The sequence below is a fragment of the Penicillium coprophilum genome (genome assembly GCF_028826855.1).
Source record: "Penicillium coprophilum strain IBT 35676 chromosome Unknown utg000004l_segment0_segment0, whole genome shotgun sequence".
Taxonomy (NCBI): domain Eukaryota; kingdom Fungi; phylum Ascomycota; class Eurotiomycetes; order Eurotiales; family Aspergillaceae; genus Penicillium; species Penicillium coprophilum.
The window spans coordinates 1,923,239-1,943,033 of NW_026622723.1; the positions used below are offsets into that span (position 1 = coordinate 1,923,239).

At 49.8% G+C, this 19,795-nt stretch overlaps 9 protein-coding genes across 9 annotated transcripts; 6 read left to right on the plus strand and 3 right to left on the minus strand.

Moving 5' to 3' along the window:
• Nucleotides 1-31: 31 nt before the first annotated feature.
• Nucleotides 32-694, plus strand: N7500_005143 (flavin-dependent quinone reductase; the record flags this gene model as incomplete). Its single annotated transcript, XM_056676288.1, has 1 exon — nt 32-694. One exon carries the CDS (start codon nt 32-34, stop codon nt 692-694), a length of 663 nt encoding a protein of 220 aa, XP_056531288.1.
• A 151-nt stretch (nt 695-845) lies between these two features.
• Nucleotides 846-5,174, minus strand: N7500_005144 (ATP-binding cassette transporter YOR1; the record flags this gene model as incomplete). Its single annotated transcript, XM_056676289.1, has 2 exons — nt 846-2,207; nt 2,268-5,174. 2 exons carry the CDS (start codon nt 5,172-5,174, stop codon nt 846-848), a joined length of 4,269 nt encoding a protein of 1,422 aa, XP_056531289.1.
• A 782-nt stretch (nt 5,175-5,956) lies between these two features.
• car2 (ornithine-oxo-acid transaminase) lies at nt 5,957-7,446 on the minus strand (the record flags this gene model as incomplete). Its single annotated transcript, XM_056676290.1, has 3 exons — nt 5,957-6,142; nt 6,205-6,906; nt 6,982-7,446. 3 exons carry the CDS (start codon nt 7,444-7,446, stop codon nt 5,957-5,959), a joined length of 1,353 nt encoding a protein of 450 aa, XP_056531290.1.
• Nucleotides 7,447-8,141: 695 nt separating this feature from the next.
• gpi10 (putative glycosylphosphatidylinositol-alpha 1,2 mannosyltransferase) lies at nt 8,142-10,475 on the plus strand (the record flags this gene model as incomplete). Its single annotated transcript, XM_056676291.1, has 4 exons — nt 8,142-8,339; nt 8,400-8,630; nt 8,705-9,102; nt 9,155-10,475. The coding sequence occupies 4 exons, from the start codon at nt 8,142-8,144 to the stop codon at nt 10,473-10,475; spliced, it is 2,148 nt and encodes a 715-aa protein (XP_056531291.1).
• A 637-nt stretch (nt 10,476-11,112) lies between these two features.
• N7500_005147 (uncharacterized protein) lies at nt 11,113-13,601 on the minus strand (the record flags this gene model as incomplete). The annotated part of the gene is made up of 4 exons (XM_056676292.1): nt 11,113-13,185; nt 13,246-13,356; nt 13,418-13,434; nt 13,487-13,601. 4 exons carry the CDS (start codon nt 13,599-13,601, stop codon nt 11,113-11,115), a joined length of 2,316 nt encoding a protein of 771 aa, XP_056531292.1.
• A 1,243-nt stretch (nt 13,602-14,844) lies between these two features.
• Nucleotides 14,845-15,683, plus strand: N7500_005148 (phosphotransferase enzyme family protein; the record flags this gene model as incomplete). The annotated part of the gene is given in 4 exon segments (XM_056676293.1): nt 14,845-14,966; nt 14,983-15,090; nt 15,191-15,269; nt 15,513-15,683. 4 exon segments carry the CDS (start codon nt 14,845-14,847, stop codon nt 15,681-15,683), a joined length of 480 nt encoding a protein of 159 aa, XP_056531293.1.
• Nucleotides 15,684-15,710: 27 nt separating this feature from the next.
• On the plus strand, nt 15,711-15,899 carry N7500_005149 (uncharacterized protein; the record flags this gene model as incomplete). Its single annotated transcript, XM_056676294.1, has 1 exon — nt 15,711-15,899. One exon carries the CDS (start codon nt 15,711-15,713, stop codon nt 15,897-15,899), a length of 189 nt encoding a protein of 62 aa, XP_056531294.1.
• Nucleotides 15,900-16,833: 934 nt separating this feature from the next.
• On the plus strand, nt 16,834-18,020 carry N7500_005150 (peroxidase; the record flags this gene model as incomplete). Its single annotated transcript, XM_056676295.1, has 2 exons — nt 16,834-17,190; nt 17,277-18,020. 2 exons carry the CDS (start codon nt 16,834-16,836, stop codon nt 18,018-18,020), a joined length of 1,101 nt encoding a protein of 366 aa, XP_056531295.1.
• Nucleotides 18,021-18,671: 651 nt separating this feature from the next.
• On the plus strand, nt 18,672-19,271 carry N7500_005151 (uncharacterized protein; the record flags this gene model as incomplete). Its single annotated transcript, XM_056676296.1, has 1 exon — nt 18,672-19,271. The coding sequence occupies one exon, from the start codon at nt 18,672-18,674 to the stop codon at nt 19,269-19,271; it is 600 nt and encodes a 199-aa protein (XP_056531296.1).
• Between the last annotated feature and the right edge of the window lie 524 nt (nt 19,272-19,795).

Below are 19,795 nucleotides of genomic sequence, written 5' to 3' on the forward strand. Positions count from 1 at the left end.
TTCAAATCTCACTTTAGATACCAATGCCATAATGGCCCCCAAACGTGTCGCCATAGTCACCAGCAGCACCCGCAGCCCTCGCCTCAACCCCACGATAACGCAGTACGTCTATGACGTCCTGACCTCCGACCCGACGATTCCAACAAGCCACAGCGGCACAAACGACACAGACCCGCGCCACATAACTTTCGAGATCGTCGACTTGGCAAAGCAGTCACTACCTCTCTACGATGAATCCGTCATTCCTGCCAGCCTACCAGCGGCAGACCCCACCCCGCACTACAGCAAAGTACACACACGGGCATGGTCTGAGGTAGTGCGGCAGTACGATGCCTTTATCTTCGTCACACCGCAGTATAACTGGAGTATCCCTGCGAGTCTGAAGAATGCGCTTGACTATCTTTTCTTCGAGTGGAAGGGGAAGCCGGCGGGGATTGTTTCGTATGGAGGACGGGGTGGGGGTAAGGCGGCGGATCACCTGCGTGGTATTTTGACAGGTTTGCGGATGAGGGTTGTTGGGACGGCGCCTGCATTGCCGGTCAAGTTTACTGGGTTGCCTGTTGGGGCATTGTCGGAGGTGGAAGAGAAGGTGCAGTTGGATGAGAGGGATGTTGTCGGGTGGAGGGAGGCTGGGTTTGAAGGGATGATGCGGAATTTGGGGATGGAATTGGTTTGTGAATTGGATAAGGAGTGATTTACTTCATGTTACATAGAGAATATTCAGGATTCAGAAATAGTATGTATTAATATTCACGTTTTATGTGCTTTGATATGCTATATGCTATATGCTATATGCTATACGATGTAAAGAAGTTATATACTGATTGATGGAAGTATCAATTCTCTCAGTTAGTCCTGAGAATGTCCTCGCGCGTGATCCCACTGCGTTCACACATGGCACGGAATATGCCGTCTGCCTTATCCCATAACACAACTGGTGCATCCATTTCAGCAATCCGACCCTTGTCCATAACGCAGATGCGATCGTAGTGGATGATCGTGCGCAAGCGATGCGCAATGCACAGCAAAGTCTTCCCATCAAATCCTTGAGCCATAGTGTACTGGATCTTCTGATCTGTCTCGAAGTCAACGGAAGAAGTAGCTTCGTCGCAAACAATGATGCGTGCGTCGCGGACCAGTGCGCGGGCGAGGGCCATCAGTTGCCGCTGGCCTAGGGAAAAGTTGAGGCCTTCGTCATCGACGGGCGATTCGAGGGTGAGTTTGTTTGCCGGGCGCGCTTTCACGTCACTACCGGTGACTGGCGTTGTAGTTCCGGTGGCTGGCCCACTTTGCAGTTCCTCCCCTTCGAGTTCTTGCTCTTGGCCGATGAGGTACGCCTTGCGGAGCGCGGACCATAGTTCGAGATCATTGTGCTCGTTGAACGGATCAAGATTCGAACGAATCGTGCCCTTGAATAAGGCTGGGTCTTGCGGGATGATGGCAAGGCGGGATCGAAGATCGTGAAGGCCGACGGTGGAAATGTCGATGTCATCAATTTTGATGCTACCCCCTGATAGCTCGGTTAATCGGAACAGTGCGGACATGATGCTCGATTTTCCGGCACCGGTGCGGCCAACAATGCCAATACGCTCGCCTCCTCGTACGTCCATGGTGAGGCCCTGAAGGACGAGTGGAAGCCCAGCCCGATAGCGCATTTCCACGCTGCTGAACTCGATGTGACCCTTCTCGGGCCAGCTAGCTGGCACCACGGCCTGGTGCAAAGGCGCCTCTTCTTCCAATTGAGTACCGTAGTAGTGGACACGTTCTGTGGCGTTCATGTTGTTCTCAACCTCGGCCAGCTGACGAACTGTGAATTGGAGCATCTGTGCGATAGACAGGATATAAGATAGTACCAATCCCGAAATACTGGGAGAGACATTGAACCGAGAAGTGACGACCAGCACACCGACGACGAAAACCATTACAACCGCCACGGCATCGAGTCGGACACTGAGCCAACGCTGATTAGAGAAAGTGAGGAAATAGGCCCCGTTCATCACGTCGATCGAGTCTCGGATGGTGCGGCGGAATTGGTTCTCCACACCATATGCTCGAATGCATGCAGTGCCGGTAATGGCTTCTCCAAACCTGGCATACACCAGTGAGCGCAAAACAGCCTCATGACGCTTCATCTCGCGGGCGGATGCTCTGTAATAGTTCGAAGCTAGAATGAACAGTATGAACAGCGGGACAAGTGCGATCACAAACTAAAGGGGGTTAGAGCCCATTTCGAATATTCAAGAAACCTCAAGGAACGCAGCACTCACATAATAGAAGAACACGATGACCAAAACCATGATAGAGATAATCATGGTCATCGTTAGGGCATAGATACGCATTGCGTCTGAAAGTTCATTGTCCATCACCTGGATATCCTTCGAGAAGCGGTTGGTGATTCGTCCAAGAGGCGTAGTATCGAAGAAACTCATAGGTGCGCGGAGCACACGAGACATCGCACGCTGAAGCATAGTCCTGCTAGAATTCGTACCGCAGGTGGTCATATAAGTCGAGAAAGTGAACATCAGGACAACAACACCGCCACCCAGGCCAGCGTAAATTCCAATGTATTGACCAGTCGAGAGCCCCGGGTACTTATTAGAGGTCCAGTAAGATAGCCACAGACTAGTCCAGATGTTGGCGACATTCGTAATGGCGAGCAAGAAGAGTATCATGACGGCATTGAAATAGCTGCCAGATGCTCGGATATATGCCTTCCAGACATCCCAGCCAACGGACGCGGTAGCTTTTTCTTCTTGCTGCATCAGCGCTGCAGCAGGTTTTACCGGAGTGGCCTTCTTGAGACTTGGCGCCTTTTCGTCTATTTCATCCCCGACTTCGTCAACCGCCTCTTCCTCTACCTCTTGCATATCCTCCTGTCGAGAAGTAGACATCAACCTCTTGAACACCTCGTTGCCGCCCATCAAGTTGTCGAATGTATCAATCGCATTGATCCGTCCCTCGTCCATAACAATGATCCGATCACATCGGCTAAGAACATGAAGTTGATGCGTCGCCAAGATTCGGCAGCGATCTTTGAGCAAACCACAGATTGCCTTGTCCATGATGTGACGACCGACGTGTGCATCGACAGCTGACAAAGGATCATCCATGAGCACCATTTCCGCATTGAAGTATATGGCTCGAGCGATATTCAAACGCTGTTTCTGTCCACCAGACACCGTAATACCTCGCTCTCCAATCTCGGTTTGGTCTCCATTCGGCAGGATCTCAAGATCTGGAGTCAGAGCGCATGCGTCAAGCACTTGCTTATACCAAGCCTCATTATAATCCTTCCCAAATAGAATATTGTTACGCACGGTGGTGTTTTGAATCCAGGCATACTGGGGACAGAATGCACGCGAGGTGCTCAGACGTACAGTGCCATCAGTCACACGCATATCGCCCGCCAGAGCTGATAGTAAGGAACTCTTGCCACAACCGACCGTTCCAATTACGGCCAGCAGTTCATGTCGACCAACTTCAAAAGTCATGTCATTTAGTTTGAATGGCTCTGTGGGAGTCTCCCCATCGTTATCGTTCTTGGTCGCTGACTTTTCTGTTGACTCGGGGAGTGCAGCTGCCTTCTTCTCGGCTTTTTCAGCATCCTTATCGCTTGTCGGAAGGCGTTCCCACGTAAATGAAGCATGCTCCATCTCGATTGCATTTTCCATGTTCTCATCCCTCTCGATATCTTCCTTCTGTTCTTCGGCGAGCAAGAACTCCTGGATTCGACCAAAGGCAGTCCAAGCATCGGTCACTTGACCGATGACCATTGGCAGCATATTTAACGGCATTCGCAGGGAATTGAACAACGCCAACGAAGAGAAAATCGGTGCAGGGTCCAAGTCATGATTTGACAGCGCATAGGTAACGAAAGCCAGCATCGACGCAAAAACGGGAATAGACATCGCCACACAGAGAATGCCATTTCGGATTGCAAGCAAGGTCTGAATAGATCGAATTTCTCGTCCACGGATCTCTTTCAGGCGGCCGAGGAAACTGCTCTCCCAGCCGAAGTACTTGACGAAGCGCACAGCTTGCAGAATTTCTTGGGTGAGAGATACACGCTGGTCTGTAATCGTGTTGATGGCCTTTCGGCGGTTGATCAAGGATCGCACAGCAAAAGTCAAGAAAGGTATTCCGATCACCAGCAGCGCGTACCCAGATAAGCAACTGTAACCAATGTTGACCAAGAGAAGGACGAGTGTCACTATAATGGAGAGAGGTGCTGTCCAAATCATATGGAACATGCCGCAAGCTAGGTTAATCCGGTCCACGTCAATGCTCATAAGAGCAGTGATACGACCGTTGTTCCATCCACGGCCATCACCTGCAACGCCACCAGATGAAGGCGGCGCAGCTTCGGACTCCTGTGTTTTCCCTTTCTCTTCGGGCTTTAGGAGAGCCTCCTTGGTTGCCTCCAAGGCTTTGAGTTCTTCTGGGGTAGCCTGCCCTCCTGCCTTCGCACGGCCAGATAATTTCATGGCCTTGTTGAAGATGTGAGAGATAAGCACTGCCCGAATTTGCCCACCAACCACTTGGCCTCGATACAGGAACTGATTCGTGCATAAACTCTGCAGTGCTTGCATACAGGTGATACCAACGACGAAACCCATGCCCTTACCGATGTGAGGCGCCGGGTGACCAGCCTTTTGTGCGACATAAGCGTCTGTCGCGAAAGAAATCAAGTACCGAGTCAAATACGGCGCAAATACCAGCAACAGCGAACTTAGAAATTGACAGACACCGCCGAGCAGAAATTCGAATCTGAACGTGTCGTACAACGCCCAAACAAGCGGGCGGTTAGCGCCGCTCTCGGTGCGCTTTTCCAATGCGGCATCTAATCGACTGGATAATACGTCCACGGTCCGGTCGGGGTTGACAGTCCAGATATCCTGCAATTCGAGTGGACGAAGATAGCCAACTTTCATCAACGGGGCCATCCATTGGAAGGAAATCACACTAAAAAACGAAGCGCCATGTTCACGCGAAACAGATCGCTCTGTTGGGACAGGAGGTATTTTTTGCCATCGCAGCGGATTGAGTTTGCGATACCATTTTTTCTGCGCAGGCTGCTCCAGATTGGAAGTCTTGGCTTCGTCGGATGCTGATCTCGATATACTGGTCTCGAGCTTATCCGCCACTACTTCACGTAGCGGTTCGGGCGCAGACATGGCGCTGGGGTATAATATTGTACCCAGTACGCCCAGGAATTGGGATTTTTAAATAAAAAAGAAGAAAAGAAACTGAAGAGTAAGATAGTGGATATGGGGAGGTACTGAACGCGGAAGGCGGAGATATCGGATATTAGGACTCTAAGGGTTTTAAAAAAATAAAGAAGAAAGAAGAATGCAGGATTTAATCGAACTATATAAATGGAAGTAAGCAAAGAAAAATGTAGAAATGTCCGCGATATATCCACCTAACAAGGCTAAGCTTCTCGGACCTTGTAGGCCTGTCATTATCCATAAAAGTCAAATCTCGGAGATAAAAGAAAAGAACGTTCGCTTAGAGCGTAGAACTTCATCTCCCATCCCTGTATGGAGTAGTCTAGTCGGCAGTCGGCATCGCGGGGCCTCATGATTTCCGTTCGCCGACAATTGGATTAGTAATGTTGACGGTTTTCATTTATGGAATTACCCGGTGCTCCATATCCTTAGACTGGGTTCTATTATTTGCTATGACATACAAGCCTGGATCCCGAAAAAAAAAAAGGAGACAAAGTCAAGTCATTCTATCGTTACATCGTGGGATAACAAGTAGATCCAAGACAGTTGGGAATGTGCCAGGGACATTCCGATCGTCTCAAGCTTGTGTCCATGGGGTATCTCAAGCCAGCCCGAACCCAGATAATATCAGGTATGCATGGCTTACGGCAGATGGATTCCCCGCGCGGCTTCTGGGATTGTGGCTGCGATATGTGGACCTAAGAGGGTCACGTTCCTCATAGATTCATCTAGTTTTCAAGATTAATCTTGACCTTCTTCTCCGGGGGAGGGATGACCTGATCCTCGGATGTGCCCTTGAGGTTGGGGAGGTCTGTCACGGCCTCCTTAATAATATCAAGAGCCTTTTGGATCTCTTCCTCCGTGATGACCAGCGGAGGGGCAAGGCGAATGATGTTCTGGTGGGTGGGCTTGGCCTAGAGAGTATCAGAGTCAGCGATCTCCCAGAAGAAACTTAAGTAGGGACTCGGATACATACCAGCAAACCCTTCTCTTTCATCAACATACACAAATCCCAAGCGGTATGTCCATTCGTCTTCGACTCATCAATAACGATGGCATTGAGCAGACCCTTTCCACGAACTGTCTCAATGAGTGGGCTTTTGATAGCCAACAGCCCATCCCGGAACAAGTGACCGAGCTTCTCCGCACGTTCGACCATGTGCTCCTCGCGCACGACTTCGAGCGCGCGAATAGCAACGGCACATCCAAGTGGGTTTCCACCGTAGGTCGAACCATGGGTACCAGGTTCGACCGTGAGCATGACATCCTTGCTACCCAGCACGCAAGAAACCGGGTACATACCACCCGAAATAGCTTTGCCGAGCAAGACAAGATCGGGCTTGATTCCGCTCCACTCGTGGCACAGAAGCTTACCCGTGCGCGCGATACCGGTTTGGATTTCATCGCAGATCAGCAGGGCATTGTACTTGTCGCAGAGTGCCCGGGCCTCCTGCAGGTAGTCCGGGTCGGGAACAACAATGCCTGCCTCACCCTGGATAGGCTCGACGAGGAAAGCGGCCAGGTTAGGGCCGGCTGCCTCGAACGCCTCGCGCAGAGCTGCCTTATCATTGTAGGCGATGGGCTTGTCAGTTCCTGGGATTGTGCATCCGATACCGGGCAGATAAGGACCGTAGTTCTCGCGTGACTCGGGGTCGGAAGATAAGGAAATGGCGGCGAACTAATGCAAGGGGTCAGAATCAGCCACCGATGTACCTCCACGGGTGTAACAAAGAGGGGGTCACGATTCACTCACTGTACGTCCATGGAAGTTATTCTCTGCACTCAAGATAACGGCTTTATTTTCCGGAATGCCCTTGACTTTGTATCCCCATTTGCGGGCAATTTTGATACCTGTCTCGACGGCCTCGGCTCCAGTATTCATAGGCATCACCATGTCAAAGCCAAAGTATTCGGTAACGAACTTGGCAAAGCGAGGGAAAACGTCATTGTAAAATGCACGGGAGCTCAGAGTGACTCGTGAAGCTTGATCTACCAGGGCAGCAATTAACTTGGGATGGCAGTGACCTTGATTCACAGCGGAGTAGGCGGAGAGGAAGTCAAGGTAGTGACGACCTTCAGGGTCCCAGACCGAAGTACCCTGAGCCCGGGCAAACACAACAGGGAGAGGATGGTAATTATGAGCAGCATATTGCTCTTCAGACTCAATAGCCTCAACAGAAGAGGCAGCATGGTAGTGGGAGAAAGGTCCTGTAGACATGGTGGATTGCGGGGAGAGGGGAAAATTGGAGAGGTGACAGGGATCGACAATGGGGGTAAAGAAGAGAGAAGAGAAGAGAGATCGAAGAGAATTGAAGAGAATTGAAGAAATTCAAGAAAGGAATGGGCAAGAGAATGTTATATATAAAGGGACTTTTTTTTTTGTTCTCCCTTGTACGCTATGCCGTTAAGTGTTAGACTTGAGACCGAATGTCCGCTAAGTACAGGTCGTGCCGATGCTTTTCCCTATGCGCAGGATTACCCTACAGGGCCCCATTAGCTTTGATAACCACGATTTCTGATTCGTTCATTGCCTATACATGACCCGGGATCATATTCGGGCCCTGTAACTATTGGTCTAATCGGAATCCAAGAGGACGGGGTAGAAAATTCACGTCATACTTCGGTTATTGAAGGAGCTGGAGAACATACTTGAACTTTAAGAGCAAAACACAGACTACAAATGAATGCCAATTATTATTATAACAAAAAAAAGGAGAGAGAAAAGGTTGGATTGTGACGGAATGTGAGGTCGAATTGAATAGGTTGAGTAGGTCGTGTCTCGGAGTTGGGGGAGGAATATCTCCCGCTTTCTCCTTTGTCCATGTTCATACACTTGAGATCGGCTTTCTTGGAGGCTTGGAGCGAAATGTACGAGGGAGTGAATGAGTATCCGCAATATTCTAACCCGTAATCATGTCTAAACCAACTTCTCCGCGTCGCGCGCCTCAAGTTCCTCCGCCCACTCAAAACATACTCCTCTTTCTCATCGCCTTCCGTCTCCTCAATACATTTGCGGTCCGGACCTTTTTCCAGCCAGATGAATACTTTCAGTCACTCGAGCCAGCCTGGGAGATCGCGTTCGGCCAAGGCCAAGGCGCCTGGGTAACATGGGTGGGTGAATGCGATCGCGTCGACACTAAGCTTTGGCTGACCTCAATACCGCGCTCCTAGGAATGGCGGCACCAACTTCGATCCTCATTACATCCTCTGTTCTTTGCCGCTATCTATAAAGCCGCCGATTTTCTCGCTCTTATCCTCGGCGTGTCTCCCGCAGTGCGCGCAGACCTCCTGATTGCCGCTCCGAAAACAGCGCAGGCCGTCGTGGCGGCAATTGGTGATTTCTACACATGGAAGCTTGCACTTCGCGTCTATGGAAATGATTCCCGTGGATCGTGGACAACGGTATGTGGTTATGTGTCGGGTTGAGGGGATTTCTCTGGGACGGCAGGAAGGAGCCTATGTTAATGGTTCAACAGTTGGTCGCAACCGTCCTAAATCCCTGGCAATGGTTCTGCTCAACTAGGACACTGTCGAACTGCCTTGAGACAACATTAACCATTGTTGCATTGGAACTATGGCCGTGGCAATGGTCGGTAGGCTCTACAGCCGGCGATGGCCGTAACAAAAACACTGGCCAAATGAGGGGCACGGACCAGGATCGAAGTGTGATTATTGGGTATGACGGGACTTTCAATCTCATGACAACAGCCACTGACGCTGCTTGCAGTCTCCAAAAATGCCTGCCGCTGGCGGCACTCGCATGTATACTGCGTCCGACTAACATTATCATTTGGGCGACCCTAGCTGGCCTCGCTTGGCTTCGGACGTCTTGGCCCCAGCGCAAAGTCCTCATTTTTGAGGTTATAGTTCGCGGGTAACTAATCCGACCTTCTAATAAGGGACCAGCTGACATTTTGATCTGATAGATCGACTGTTCTCGCGGTGTCTTTAATCGCGGACCGTCTCTTCTATGGAATTTGGACCTTCCCACCCCTTAGGTTCCTATACTTCAACATCGCGCAGTCACTGGCTGTCTTCTACGGTAGCAATGACTGGCATTACTATATCTCACAAGGTTATCCCCTTCTCCTCACCACTATGTTGCCTGCTGCACTTTGGGGTTTATACAGAACCTTCACAACTCGGAATTCCACCGTAGGAAACAGTTTCCAGGCTGGAATCCGGGTGCAGTTAGCGATCATCTGCGTTGTGATGCCATTCGTCCTATCTTTGATATCGCATAAGGAAGTGCGTTTCATCTACCCATTGCTGCCATGTCTGCATATCTTAGCTGCGCCACCTTTGGTGCAGTTCTTTTACCCAGCCATCTACTCACGGGCATCCCCGCGCCATACTCCGCGCAGGTTGATCCTCATCTTTCTTGTGCTTGTCAACGTGGTCATTGCGCTATACACAACTCGCTATCATGCATCGGGAACATTGGATGTTCTCTCCTATCTCCGTCAGCAGCACCAAGCACACTCGGTGCCAACAACAAAAAGACAAAAAAACTCTAAGTCCGAAACCGGAATCTCTGCCGGCTTTTTGATGCCCTGTCACAGCACACCCTGGCGCTCTCATCTAGTCTACCCGACTATCAATGCTTGGGCTCTGTCCTGCGAGCCACCGATCGATCTCAATGCAACCCAGAAAGCCGTTTACCGAGACGAAGCAGACCAATTCTACGACGACCCATCCCAATTCCTACGCCAGAACATGGCTGGTGGTATCCGTCACCTCCCTCGCCGACCTACCTACATCTCTTCCGCGCACTCTTCTGTATCACAAAAGACCCCCAATAAGACCCCACAACATGAATGGCCCGACTACCTCATTTTCTTCGCTGAGCTCGAGCCAACCCTCTACACCCTGCTACGCGGCTCCCATTATGGTGAGTGCTGGCGCACCTTCAACACCCACTGGCACGACGACTGGCGCCGTCGCGGTGATATCGTTGTCTGGTGTCTGGACACAGTAGAGCAGGACGCCTGGCGCTCCGAGACCCAACGCCAAGTCCAGCAATGCCGAGATAAGCAATTCGAGCGGATTGTGGAATCGTTCAAGAACGAGGGGCGCAAGCAAAAAAGCAGGGGTGGATGTCTCTTCGGGTTTCTTTGCTTCCTTGGTCCGCGTCGCCTCCTTCGTTATTTGCGTCATGGCGAAATTCAGTGGTGTCTCTGTTCTCACGTCCAAAATCATCCATTTATTGGCCTTGGCGTCCGCCCACTCGCTGGGAGGCCTTTTTAGCGAAGTTGCCATTCTCGAAGCGGAAGCCAGGCTGGCTTCCTTCTTGGGTGTCAGATTGGCTTCCCGGGCTGCCAACTTGGTTAGGAGGAGCTAAAAGGCGACCTACAGAAGCAGAGTTGTGGTCTTGAGATCACAGATTCCCGGCTTTTTTGGTCTCCGGCCATCCTTGCTCATATATATGTGGTGCTGCGAGTGTTTTTCTTGCCTTCCACATTCCCTTGTTCTTTACATTGTGTGCTTCACTTCTTTGAACATATAGCCCTAGATTTACAGTACGATAATCTGTCTTGATTCACCAGTAATATATTTCAGTTTGGAACTCATGCGTAACAAGAACCCACATTTTTATACTAACCTTTTGACTCGCTAATCGGGTTTCACGGTATTTTTTTGATAAAGAAAAGAAAAGTGACCAGAGAATGTGATGAGAAAGCAAAGAAACACAAATGTAACGAATGGCAAATTGACAAAATACGCCGGACATGCACAACCATAACACGTCTAGTAAATCTTCTATATCGAGATCAGTATGAAAATCAAATCGAAAGCCAAAATAGAAATCAATGTCCATGTCAATATCCATATTCACATTGCTCGGCCATTATCTACTTATTAACCAAGGCTGGAGTCATACAAATCAACCATATCGAGCACTCAAACTAGCAAAGGCATCAGGGCTATGGCGACCATTCTGCAGCCCGCTCACATCAACGCTTGGCTGGCTCATGTGTGACCGTTGAAACGTAGAGTTTGTGGGCGGCGGGCCTGAAAATGGGGACTTGCCTCCAGCAAACGGGGAGCTGTTCGCTCCTGCAAATGGGGGACTGCTCATTCCCGAAAATGGGGAGTTGTTCGTCCCCGTGGCCGGAGTAGTAGTGGGCGCGGTTCCGCCTCCGGGTTGGCCGTTCATGCCCCCAGGTCCTAGCCCTGGGGATTGCTGCTGATATGGGTTAATGCCAGCTTGTGCAGCAAGGCCGGATCCACTGCCTGTGGGGGTGGTGCCGAAGAATGGGTTGTTGGATGTGGCGGGCTGGGCGTTGGTGGTAGGTTGCTGGAACTGGAGATTTTGCTGGGGCTGGCTCTGGTGCTGATGCTGGAGGTTTGTGGCTTGCTGGGTTTGAGGCATGGAGGTGTATGGGTTTGATGGTTGGGTGTAGGGGTTCACCGTGGGAGGTTGGGATTGGAACTGCTGAGGTTGCAGGGGTTGTTGAGGTTGCTCGGAGATGGATGTCATATTAGGCTGCGCAGAACCCATATTGTACAATGAAAGTATGCTATTCTTGTCCATTCCAGTGGGATGGGGCATGAGCTGCTGTGCCTGCTTGGGTTGGCTGGGGTAGCCACCTGCATTCTGTGCTGTGTGTGGCGCAAGCCCTTGCTGGAAGGGGTTATAGGATCCCAGACCATTGGATGGCTGTTGCTGTTGCTGTTGCTGTTGTAAAGAAGCATTTGGCCCAAATGACGAGGAGGAAGACATGATCGGTATGGTATTTGCATGATTAGGGAATCCTGGACCCACTGGGTTCGTTGCGAACGGGGTCATTTGCTGCTGTTGCGGCTGCATGGGTTGATTTTGCGGCGCAGTGTTGAAGAAAGGGTTCGTTTGCGGCGATTTGGGGTTGGGATATGTCTGACTGGCCAAGCCACTCTGCGGCTGCGGCTGGGCCTGATTGAATGGATTGTAAGTGTTGTCCATTGGCTGAGGTGAGGTAACATAGGGAGAATGCGAGAATGTCGATGTAATCGGAGGCGTATAGGATTGCTGATATACAGAGTGCTGCATGGAGCTTGTCTGATTCGGGTATCCACCAGTAGAGTGGGGAAACAAGGGCTGGGAAACCTGCAGGCCCTGGAAAGATGATTCTAAAGTCTGTTTAGATGTCGGGTTGGGATTTAGCTGATCGAATGGGTTGTACGAAGCGGTCTGTGCTTGCTGGTTCTGCTTTTGCGACTGGGGCACAGGATTTGAGACTGCCCGGTCAAAGGGGTTGTTTGAAACCTCCGGGAATGTGTTGTCGGTTGTGACGGGGAATGGGTTTTTGGTCTCAGGCTTTGAGATTACTATACGTGCAGATGCAGCAGTGCTGGTCCCGACCGGAGTCCTGGATCTTGACGCAGGGTTGCTCCCCTCGCCCAACCTGACCAGTGTTTCAACCGTTCGGTCGAGATCCTCGTGAAGTCCCTTGAGAACCATCTCGTTTCGTTGGTCATTGGTGAATCCCATCTCCTGCAATGCGGCCATTTTAGACTCGAAAGATGCCGTTGTCACATCGGCGAGAGGCGCGGGCCCTGTTGTCCTCCTGGATGGCAATGGTGGTGGTGACCAGGCTCTATCATCCAAAGTTGGCGAAGTCACCTTGGTCTTGCCACCAAATCGACGAAGGTTCGAGGCAGAAGATGACGATCGTAGACCAAACTTGAAAAACCTTCCAGACTTCGGCGGAAGTGGAGGAGGGGAACCCTCGGGAGATATATTATAGTCGTTCTTTCTTGTTTCCACCGGGGACAGAGCCCTAGGGTTGGAGTAGCTCGAATCCTCTCTGCTCGGGGGCTTTGGCTTCCCATTTTCCAACGAGCGGTGTTGATACTTTTGCCGGATAAACCGTTCCATGCATGCATCGGCCTCGTCAATGTCGGTGGGAATCGGCGGCTTGATACCCCGTGGGTTGTTCATTTTGTTCATAAGGATATTACCGTGCGATTTCATGTTCTAATAAAGTTCACTCTGTCAGCTTGTAATCTTTGCTATTGCGTGCCGGGTCATGCTTACATCAACCTGCTCTGATGTCCATGTGTCCATGGTTAAAGATTTGACCTTGGAAATATGTGTGCCCAGCTTTCGGTGGAGTGCGGCGCAACGCATGCAAAGGAAGATGCCCATCTGTCAGAGACGAACAGTCAGTTTGTGGATTCGCTCGAAGGTAAAGGAAGTGGTGACATACATTCCAGCTTGCCCATCCTATTCAAATAAGAATTAGTGAGGTCAACAATAAAGATCTCTCGAAACGAACCTGGGGTCAAGGCATCGCAATCGGCACATCGGTCATTGCCAGGAACGGTCCGGATCAGCTCCGCCAGGGTCTTTTCATTCCGCGCCTGCTGGCGCTTGCTGATGCCAGTGGGCATAATTCAAATAAAAAAAAGTAATTACAAGAATAAATAAATAAAAGGAGTGGCAGCAATAAAAGAAAGTGGAATAGGGGAAGAATTCTGGTTCCCGGGGCGGAGAAAAAGGATCGATTGACGTCCGAGGGGCAGATCATTCCAAATGAGACATACATGTACACTATTGAAGTATAGTACAAAAAAAGAGTCAGGTACGGAGTAGTCGGGAAGGACTCAAGTCAGAATTGAAAGTATCTACTTCCAGTGTTCCTGAGTTGAATTGAGTTACCAAGTCATTCTGCTACCACTAAAGTATATCCCGTGTTTCTTTCAGCATAGCTGTCTCTATCCAAAGTAGGTTCTTCTAGAACATTTCTAAATAGTCTAAGAAGGCTTTTATAGCCGAGCCTAGGCTCACAGGGTGTTCGTGCTTCGAAAGTCAACAGATTGTGTATATATTAATAATACTAGGGGGGAAATGGCATGTCCGGACAACAATGACTCGCATCTACCAATGCGCCTAGAGGCCGAAGCCTTTTTGGAGCCGTCGAGAAGTCATAATGTTACCCAATATCTTCTAGTACGCCAATATGACCAACCATCCTATGAACGAGGAATTGGCGGTTGATTATGCGTTCGAATAAGTGTAAAGAAGAAAAGGTCACAATCTGCGCGGAAATTTTCGATACAAAAAGACTAGGTCATGTGATGGCGCTAGTCAAATCACGTGCCAATCCAATCAAGATAAAAGCTTTTTCACTTCACACTTTTCTCTCTTCCTCAACCATTCATGTGTTGCTGGAGACTGGAGAATCCAATCCTGTAATGTCAGGGATTGTCGAAGACTTGGATCCAACAATCAGATATGTAAACTTCAAACCACATAACCCGCGTGGTGCCTACCTGTGGCACTACCGTCTCTTGGGTGATTTTTTAATCGTTCGTTCGTGGAATATCAAAACCAAACAGTTTTTAGCAGAGCTGCGTCTACTCCACCCTGGTGTTCATATCTATTGAACAGCAGGACTTTTTTACGACGGACATCCCAACTAATAATGCACATATTTTTGAAATCTATTTTACATTTTCCACTATATCATCCCAAGTTCCAGAGTATTTGAATGATCTTAACCCTGAAATTCTGCGTTGTTGTCACGTGATCATGGCTCAGATACCTACGCGAAGCAGGCACTTGTACAACATACATAGAGAGTATGAGTATTCTCCTCTTGACCCTTGGTTTCATATATCCTTCTTCCAGGGCATGCAAAATGCCATTCGACAATCTTGCAGTACAGTGCAGCAGTCGAATCTATCGACTCTTTCAGGTGTGAGTTCAAAATATGCTCCGAAACGCATCAGAGGAATTGGCGGGCGAGCTTCCCAGTATGTATTGCAATAGTCGACCTGCAACAGCTTCGCGGTTTAAAATAACGCTAATTTATGCTCCCGCGTCACTTTGTAATGGCCATCACGTCGTAGTCTCGATAGGTTATCACACTGGTCATAGGTAGATACTATCCAGAAACGACCTCTCACTTTCGATATAAACCGACTTATCCAGTCTTCTCATATCTCCCACGATATTCATAGCCGAAATGTTTCAAAAGCGCAGCAGACTATCTCGAGGAGCTTGCTCATCAACAGTTCTACGCTCTTGAACTACAACGTAATGGTGCAATCATACGTGTGGGTGACTGCCGAAAGAAGTATATATCCCGCGTTATCTTTTTCGCAAGCTCTAACATCTGATATTCAAGGAAAAATATTCTAGTCCTTTCTGAATCTACTGCGATAGTCTCCGGCTACATAAAGTCCTTGTTGATATATGAAATTTATTGTTATTGTGGTTGTTGATTAGGAGCTTGCCCATACTGCCCCTGCTGAACTACATTCGCTGCTCCTTAGTGGCTTTTGTCGAAAATTTGAGAGAATTGGGAGACTGGCCTCGATAAATTTATGATATGCTTCAAGGCGAGCTTTCGCATATTCCTCGATGTTTTCAAGGATTGTGAGGCCATGAAAATCCAGGACGTTTCTCTGTCACAATTCCAAAGACTATCGATAGCCATGGAAAAGTCGCTAGAACCTGGACTATTTTAGTTCCGTCTCGCTTTACGACACAATGTTATGTTTGATGAAACTCATTGGAAGGTCATTGCTGCAAAGTCCCTCGGTCCATTTACAACGATCGAGAATCGATTTGGTGTGCTCATCAGAGAAGAGCAGGTGAAAATCGAGACCATTCTCGAGACTGAAATGCAAGAGGTAAGGGAGGGCAGTTTGGTTTCCCATTACGGTATTGACGCAGTAGTTTGATCTATAAATATATGGTGCTGTAATGCGTCTGGAGGACTCATTGAAAGCACTGGTTGCGAAGGGTAAGGAAATATGAGAACATAGTCAATATGAAAGCTTGAGCTTCTACCCCGTACAAAGAAATAGTATAATCTTTAGGGTAATTCCAAGATTAGAGAAGAGAGGCGTATTTGTTCTTGTTTTACATCCCGTACAAGATGTATGCTTATTTTTACTACATTATAAACAACTCCTGCTCCCGCGGGTGCAATAACTAATGTACAGATAGGCATCCATCTGAGATATCCCCTGTCATACGTACTATCCATGGATATAGGTTGTAATCAGATGACTAGAACCATGGATAAGATCAAGATCAAACCTTTATAGATATTTAGATATTGATCCACGTAGCTTATTGCCAGTAGTATCTAGACCTTCTTTATTACCGAGCAAGCCTGGAGCCCGCTTGATCGGGTAAGCATGTCGGAAGGGAGAGTGGGTCAACATTGACCAAACAGCGCTTGGTTGTTAATAATACTTTTCCGAGATGCCATTTTACCCTGTGACTCTGTACGATCAATGTAGCACTCGATTTACCATGGAGTACTTTTCAATTAATACAATCTCTTATCATTTCCCTCAAGACAGAAGGGAAGTTGACAGTGAAAGTCTGGAGATTTACGGAGTACTGTGATGGTACCGGAATGCGGAGATGAGACGAAAACACCGAGGCAATGGCATATGTGGCCCCCTTGATTGGCTATGATTCCATCAGCTTCTGTACGATGTACCGAAGTATTGGCTCAGGCTTGTACTGCATATTAGAGGAATTGGGACAGGAGAAGTACAAATCCCCCCCGGTTCTTCCCTTCTCTCTTTGTACTCCCACCTTTACTTTCCTTTCCTTGACCCATTAAGACTCCTTGTCGCACACACTCTCTATCCTATCACAATGGCTTCGGCTGCCAGATCTGCTTCCCGGGCCTTCCTGCGCTCGACCCCGACCTCCTCTTTCCGTCCTGCTGCGCGCAGCACCCGTTTCGCCATCCCCACCAATGCTCTCCGCGCCTCTGGTCGTCGCGGATATGCTTCAGAAGCTGGCTCTGAGAAGTCTGGCTCATCCTTTGGCCTCTGGGCTCTTGGACTCGGTGCCCTCGGTGCCGCAGGTGGAGCGTACCTGTACCTGAACGGCGACTCTTCCCCCAAGGGGCCCTTCGTCCCCACCCAGGCCGATTACCAGAAGGTGTACGATGCTGTCGCTCGCCGTCTGGCCGACGAGACCGATTATGATGACGGCAGCTATGGTCCTGTAAGCGCAGTCACTTCCCAAGCTCTGCTTGATGTTAGAATCCAAGGTCAAAGCGCTAACGTAGACGTTCTTGTTGCTCTTGATAGGTCCTCGTTCGTCTCGCATGGCACGCAAGTGGTACCTATGACAAGGAGACCGGCACTGGAGGCAGCAACGGTGCCACTATGAGATTCGCCCCGGAGTCTGATCACGGCGCTAATGCCGGTCTCAAGACTGCCCGCGACTTCCTCGAGCCCATCAAGGCTCAGTTCCCCTGGATCACTTACTCCGATCTGTGGACTCTCGCCGGTGCCTGTGCCATCCAGGAGCTGGGTGGTCCTTCCATCCCGTGGAGACCCGGCCGTGAGGACAGGGATGTCGCCGCCTGCACTCCTGACGGCCGTCTTCCTGACGCCACCAAGGATCAGCGTCACATCCGTGATGTCTTCTCCCGCATGGGCTTTGATGACCGCGAGATGGTTGCACTGATTGGCGCCCATGCGCTGGGCCGCTGCCACACCGATCGTTCCGGCTTCGACGGCCCCTGGAACTTCAGCCCTACTGTGTTCACCAATGAGTTCTTCCGTCTCCTTGCTGATGAGAAGTGGGTCCAGAAGAAGTGGAACGGCCCGACTCAGTTCACTGACAAGACCACTGGCACTCTGATGATGTTGCCCACTGATATGGCTCTTGTCAAGGATAAGGGCTTCAAGAAGCACGTTGAGCGCTATGCCAAGGACAGCGATGCCTTCTTCAAGGAGTTCTCTGATGTCTTTGTCAAGCTTCTTGAGCTTGGTGTGCCCTTCAAGACTGATGATCGCATCGTTTTCAAGACTTCCGATTCTGAGTAAGGGGATTGCTCAAAAAAGTGCCTCATACTCCCATCTCCTTTCATTTACCTGTCTTGATATCCGAGTCATTACTCACTATGATTCTTTTTCTTGTTGCCAATGAAATTTTAGATTTCCCTCCATATTTGCATTCCAGCTGTGCTCACGACATGTAGGTTCTCGCCTTGGGTAGGAGGTAGCATAGCATGGTTCACATCGGGCCGGCGGGCGAAGTTTGGCAGAGCTGTACCGCGTCTAGGAAATAACCATCCAGGTCATAGATCTTGTAAAAGAAATAGATACAAAAATGAATCCGTCTCGAGGAAATCGTAGGGAGAAAAAGATCCAACGCTTCAGACCAACATGGGCCCGGAAGGCCCTCTCCCAAAGTGGCGTGCAAGGGCGACCCGCCATTTTTGAATCTCAAGAAACCTCTCGTTTACAAGGAACGAAGCTCAACAACCCCGCTTTGCAGCATCCCTGCTACCCCAGATTATCGTCCTGCCCTGGAATGCCCACGGTTGGACCTCTCCGCTAGACTTCGAGGCGTCACTCTTACCTGGCGCGCACCTCCGACTGGTCGCTCGACTCGGCGGCGCGACACGGAAACAGCGCAACCACTTAGATACGACGAACAGACCCTGGCCAGAAAGCCAAATATATCATTCCAATATGACGAGAACGGTTCACGCTGTGGATTTCTACGAAATCCTATCTCTGCCGTTCACGGGGTCTTCGTCGACAGTCCTCTCCAAGCAGCAGATCAAGATCGCATACCACAAAGCATTGCTCAAACACCACCCTGACAAGGCGGGTGCTGTGGCAAGGGAGACAGGGCTCGATCGCTCGACTAAGTCTGCATCAACATCTACTCCGAACCTCTTTGCCAGATCCGATGGCAACTCGTCACAACTTTATACCATCGACCAGATCACCACTGCCTACAAGACACTGTCGGACCCCGTCCTCAGCGCCGAATACAATCGCTCTCTACGTCTGGACAGGTTGAAGGTTGCGGAACGGGAGAAGACCGGCGACGTATTCCATACTGGCTTGGAGGTTGTGGATTTGGAGGACCTTGCCTGCGAGGAAGCAGAAGGCGGCGACGGCGATTGCTGGTATCGCGGATGTCGGTGCGGTGATGAGCGCGGGTTTTTGGTCAACGAGGAAGATCTGGAGAGGGAAGCTGAGCATGGCGAGATCATAATCGGGTGTCGCGGGTGCAGTCTCTGGTTGAAAATTCTGTTTGCCGTTGAGGCAGATGAAGGATGAAGAGATGGCTTGCAGGTCATCATTTTCTGGTAGTCATCTCTGCTCCAGGATTCTGTTGAGTCTCATGTCCGACTGTGCACCTCATGCCTTGTCGCTGTGCGACAAAAGGCATTCCGTTGTCTTGTGTCTATGTTAGTCTATGCCTCGTCCGGGGACAGGGCTCGCTCGTCCAGATAGGATACAGCCTGGGACGTTCATTCTTCTCTCGTGGGCTTCCTTTTCCTGGGCTTCGTTTGTCTTTTGCATATTGGGTCACCGCCAGCCTCTTCTGGCTTGTGCATACCAGCCTCGTTGGGTCTGGTGTATAACAAGAGCGGACAGCCAGGACTCCGTAGTATATCTGCTTTTGGACTCATATCATTCTGATTGAGATCAAACTCAAGCGCCACCGAAGCCTGACTCCGGCCTCTTATCTTCAAGCTAGGCCCGACTCAATCTCATGCATATAATGATGAGACTGAATGCTGCACCATATAGCTACTTCTCAATATCAAACTCTGCAGCTTGATGGAATTATACTTTCT